We start from the raw sequence: 5,811 nt of genomic DNA, 5'->3' as shown, positions 1-5,811 counted from the left end.
CGACCGCGTCACCCCCCATGGCTTTAGGGCTGGAATCCTGCTCAGACAGGCTGCGTCTGGTTGCGCTTCTGCAACTACGGGGACTGGACGATCTTTTCCACCAAAGATACGGAGACTGGACGATGTACAAACGACAGGAGAACGGAACAACTGGTTGACTAGATGGCTAGATGACTAGTTGACTAGCTGACTGGATGTGGTCCACCGGACCGATTCGACCTAATAAGATGAGAGGGTGCTTTTTTATCTTTTTAATCACACATTACAAAAACTTCCCTGGAGCGGAGGCCTCCTGGCCTCCGCGAGCGCCCCAGGCGCTGATGAAGATGAAACTGCGATGTGAAGCTACGACGATGGTGGTTTGCTGTCAGCTTACGATGACCGCCAGATAAAGTTGGCTGATGCTTGACACGACAGGATCATCACAATGGAAAGGCAGGAATGGTCGAATTCGGTGGACGACTAAACTTATGTTGTATACTGGAGTGGGTGGTGGTGAATTTAGTTCTCCTGCTGGATCAATGTTGTCCTTGATGGGAAGAACACAAATCTTCTGGATTCCTCGCTGGAACTGGCTATCCTTGGTTTTGACGTCGACGACTCGGATGTTGCCATCGGGACCGGGGTAGATTTTCGTCACACGACCGAGAGCCCACTGCAACGGGGGAAGGTTGTCCTCCTTGAGGAGCACCATGGTTCCAACGGCTATGTTGTTTCGTTTCCTAGTCCACTTGGTGCGGTTGTGTAAATCCGACAGATATTGGGAGGACCAGCGCTTCCAAATGCGTTCATAAAAGACTTCGGTTCTTTGCCATCTCGAAAGATGGTTCTCTGGAATATGTTCCTTGGAAGGCTCCGGCACGGCTGTTAACGGTCGGTGGATCAGAAAGTGACCAGGTGTGATGGCTTCGTAATCTGCAGGATCGTTAGTCATTGGTGTCAACGGACGGGAGTTGAGAATAGCTTCAATTTGAATCGAGATGGTGTTCATTTCATCAAAACGGATCATCATGCCTCTCGAGATGATGTCCGCTGGATTTTCCACTCCTGCAACATGGTGCCACTGGCAGCCTTTAGTGGTATGCTGGATCTCGGAGACACGGTTTGAAACAAAAGCTTGCCAACGGGACGGTAAAGATGACAGCCAACAGATTACGATGGTGGAATCTGTCCAAAACTCTGCAGAATGCGCAATTCTTAAACTGCGCTTAACTTTTTCGTACAGGTGAGCCAAGAGAAGAGCAGATGAAAGCTCGAGGCGCGGGATTGTCTGCTTCTTCTTCTTCCTCTTCAGGTCGTCTAAAGGTGCTACTCTGGATTTTGCGGTTATCAAACGGACGGTAACTTCACCATTTTCTGCTGTACAACGAAGATAAACACAGGCTCCGTAAGCCTTTTCGGATGCGTCACAGAAACCGTGTATCTCGACAAATGATGCTTCGGAATGAAAGGTCAACCAACGTGGAACCGAGAGTGAAGATAGGGCTTTCAGGTTCATCCGATACTCCTGCCAAAAGTTCTGCATCTCCTCTGGAAGCGAATCGTCCCATCCACACTGGAGTTTCCAAAGATCTTGCAGAAATATCTTCGCGATGACAACAACGGGGCCCACAAGTCCAATCGGGTCGAAGAGGCGTGCTGTCTCTGCAAGCACAACTCTTTTGGTGATCTTGGCCTTGTCGCTCCAAACTGGACAGTCGTAAACGAAACAATCGGTAGCAGGTTTCCACACTAAACCCAACGTCTTCACAGCTGCAGTCGAAGAATCCAAGTTCAAGGAAGCGCGCTCGTCTATAAGATGATCTGGTATTGCAGACAGTACGTCGGCTGAATTTGAGTTGAACTTTCTCAACAAAAAACCACCTGCTGCTGCTAGTTCAATCATCTCCTTCGCTAACTTTATCGCACTGTCGACTGAATTCGCTCCAGTGAGAGAATCATCGACGTACGTATCGTATTGTAGACTCCTTGCTGCTTCGGGATACGATTCCTTTCCACTGTCTGCTAACTGCTGAAGGCACTTGGTTGCCAGATACGGTGCGCATGCTGTACCATAAGTTACAGTGACGAGCTCGTACGTACGGACCGGAATTTCTGGAGATTCTCTCCATAGAATACGCTGGAGACGTTGATCTTCGGCTTGTACCTTGACCATGCGGTACATTTTCTCCACATCAGTAACAACGGCGACTCGATGCAACCGGAACCGAAGGACGATGGACAACAAATCTTCTTGAACTACGGGTCCCACCAATAGACCGTCGTTGAGTGAGACTCCGGTGGTAGTCTTACAGGAGGCATCGAAGACGACGCGAAGTTTTGTTGTGGAGCTGTCAGGCTTGTAAACCGCATGATGTGGGAGATAATAGACCGGTGACGCTTCATCAGGATTAGAAACTTCGCGCATGTGGCCGAGACTGATGTATTCCTCCATAAATGCTGTGTACGCTGACTTCTTTTCGCTGTTGGACTCAAACTGCTTCTCTACGCTGAAAAATCGCCTCAGTGCCACGTTACGAGACTCTCCCAGTTGCCGAATTACGTGATCACGTTTCGGCAAAGAGACAACAAATTTTCCGTCGCAGTCACGGGTGGTGGTTTCAGCGAAAAGCTCCTCACAAGTCGACTCTTCCACGGATTGGGTACTTGTTGATCTACACGATTCCAGTTCCCAGAATTTTGTGAGCTGCTCCTGAATTTCTGCTACTGAACAAGTCACAGAGGAAGGCGAACAGGATGCAGATTTATTCGGAATGGTACCAGCAACTATCCATCCGAAAACAGAGTTTTGCAGACTTGGACCATCATTCGACAGCTTGAATCTGCCTTCCAGAAGCAGATCGAAGAATTGTTCGGCGCCAATAATCATGTCGATCTCTCCTGGTTCCGAAAAGCTGGGATCAGCAAGCTGAACATTGTGGGGTAAACGCCAACTCTCGTACTCGACTCGTTTTGCGGGAAGTGTGGCTGTCAGCTCAGGCAAAATAAAGAAGCTCATTTGGGCGTTGAAAGCTGAGATGAGCGAGGTCCGAGCACGAACGGAGGCTACCACCAGTTTGCGTGACATAGCTCGTGATCCACCGATGCCTTGAACGGTGAGGTTTTCTGGAACGTGTCGCAGTTTTAGTTGTTGGCTGAATCGAGTGGTCATGAAGCAAAACTGGGAGCACGAGTCGATCAAGGCTCGAGCTAGTCGAGTATTGCCAAGAGAGTCCTGGATGCGAACTATGGCTGTGGACAACAGGACTTGTTTCGTGAGGTTCGGTGTGTGGGAGGGAAGTGCTATGGTTTGCTGAGGGTCTGTGGTGAGAATGGGCTGTGTAACTGGATACGAGGTCGAAGGTTGAGTGTTGGGAGGGTGGCTTGGGGTTGGCTGGTTGGATATCGGTGAGGTGTGTGATGATGATGGAGAATGACGACGAGGCTGAGACACTGAAGGTGTATGACGAGTTGATTGCTGCGAGACGGAGGATATGGGGTGTAAAAGCGAGTGATGACGCATTCCGCAATGGTGACAGTAACCTTTGACACAATCACGAGCTAGATGACCGGAGGACAAACAATTATAACACAATCTAGCTCGCTTCACAGATTCACTTCTTTCACCGACAGTTTGTTTCAGGAATTTAGTACACCGGAAAGCTATATGAAACATATCACCACAAAACGGACACATAATTTGGGATGGAACTGCAGGATTACTAACACCAAACTTGAAACGTTGTTCGCTGCTCTCTGGTCGTTCAGGTCTCCGATGAGCGATGGATTCCAACATCGAACAATGGTTGCGCAGGAAACACATCAGGTCGTCGTACAGCGGAACCTCCTTGGAACAGTGGTGGGTTTCCCACTGGCGCAGGGTGGATTGATCCAGGCGTGAACACAGCATGTGAACCAGGAGCGTGCTCCACTGGCCTGGGTTCTCGCCTACCTTTTGCAGCATTTGGAGGTTCCGCTCGAATTCGCTGAGCAACATGTTGAGTGAATCGTAACTCTCCTTCCTCATCGGCTCGATGGAAAACAGGGAGTCCAAGTAGGATTTTACCAGCAGCTTCCGGTTCTCATAACGCTTTTCTAGGGTTGACCAAGCGATATCGTAGTTTGCGGCGGTGATGTCCACTGAAGCAATGGCTTGAAGAGCTTCACCCGTCACGGCCGATCGAAGGTAGCAGAACTTGTCTGTATCGTTGAGTTGGTTGCTGGAGTGGATCAGGCTCTTAAAGGAATCTCTAAAGGTGACCCATTCTTTGGACTTCCCACTGAAAATCGGCAGCTTGATTTCCGGCAACTTCACCCTTGCCAGAGTTGAGGGAGGACCAAAAGATTCGGCTGCACTTGGAGCTGGAGTTGCGTTGGTTGATGCTTTTATCGCTGACAACTGGCGCCGAAGTTCACTCTTCACCACACAGTAGTCTTCCTCGAATTCTACCAGGATTCCCACATTCTCTTCCTCCCTTGCTTGATCCAATGCCGTTTGTTCACTCAATTCGATCGTTGAAGCGCTCAGGTGGTCAGTTTGCAGCTCAATTTCGGTTCGCACTTTTTTAAACTGTTCAAAGGTGGATTCTAACAGTTCCAATCGCACACTTATAAGTTCACTGTTGTTGCTTTCACTGGACGCAAACTGACGCACCGAGTCTAAAGTTCTTCGCAGGTTACGATCCTGCTTAATAAGCTCACGCAATTCACTGGGCATTGTCACAAGCAAGGGTTCACTGGGTAGCACTATTTCGCCCTCACTGGATCACCGGATACACCTTGACACCCGACCGATCAACTCAACGTCTCGCGCGAATGATTGACAGCAACAATAAAGCTGGTTTTCCGGAGCTGATGTACCGCAAAAATCAGCCAAAAATGTCTCAGCCTAGCTGTTAATCAAAATCAGCCAAATTCCGATTGTGGTCCGGACGCAAATCCAACCAGCGGTTAATTTAAAGTTTTCTTCTCGACCAACACTCAAGTGAGAAGTCCAAAACTTAACACAGGCCAAAACGTGTGGGATCCTAACTCTCGATCACCACAGCCCAAAAACAAAGCAAAATAGTACTTCCCTGAAATTCCTGCTGGCCACGAAGATCCTTGGTGATGAAGAGCAGCATCCGTTGCGACTCGTCCAGAATCACGCACCAGCGACGACAAAAATGATGTGGTGATCAAATGGCCAAAAACCGTTAATTCGGCTCCCACCGAATCACCAGCAGCAAACAGCAACAGAAACAGAAAACCGCCTTCCGTTTTTTAGCCAATGTTGGCTCACTTTTTCAGCACTTTAATTGCACTATGTGCTATCACTTTTTCAAAATATGTGCCACAGAACGATCACCAAACAGTCAGTGTTCGATTCACAAATCAATTCACGAATTGCTTACGGAACATTTATCCCCCACACAATACAAATGCACAAGCACGGAATAATCATCCGTCAATTCGCCACGGGAAATCGTTTACTTTTTAATTTCCCCCAAAGTGGCACCGATATTAATTAAGCGAGAACTACTCGCCAATCAGCCACGGGAAACGAATAGAATTTTATTTCCCCCCAAGCACGGGGAACGAATCACTCTTTTCTTCTCAAAGTGGCAAACTTGCCAATCATCCACGAGAAAACGGATCAAAATCTACTTCCCCCAAGAGGCGCACGGCACACGCTTCTTTTAGCGGCAAAATTTCATCCGCCAACCAGCCACAGGACAAAGTACTTTTCTTCCGATCTTGTTGACCGACTCACTGATCACGCGGCAGTCCTTTTTGTGCACAAATAGCACACACAAAAGGTCAACGACCGAACACCACAAGCTTGCCCAGCAC

The 5,811-nt window shown here is 48.6% G+C and overlaps 1 protein-coding gene across 1 annotated transcript; it reads right to left on the bottom strand.

Moving 5' to 3' along the window:
- Window positions 1-367: 367 nt before the first annotated feature.
- Window positions 368-4,696, bottom strand: LOC129741119 (uncharacterized). The gene has a single exon (XM_055732825.1). The coding sequence runs from the start codon at window positions 4,694-4,696 to the stop codon at window positions 368-370; it is 4,329 nt and encodes a 1,442-aa protein (XP_055588800.1).
- Between the last annotated feature and the right edge of the window lie 1,115 nt (window positions 4,697-5,811).

The sequence above is a fragment of the Uranotaenia lowii genome, chromosome 2, assembly GCF_029784155.1.
Source record: "Uranotaenia lowii strain MFRU-FL chromosome 2, ASM2978415v1, whole genome shotgun sequence".
NCBI lineage: Eukaryota > Metazoa > Arthropoda > Insecta > Diptera > Culicidae > Uranotaenia > Uranotaenia lowii.
Note: the sequence above shows the minus strand (reverse complement) of the source record. Positions and strands in the feature narration are given on the sequence as shown.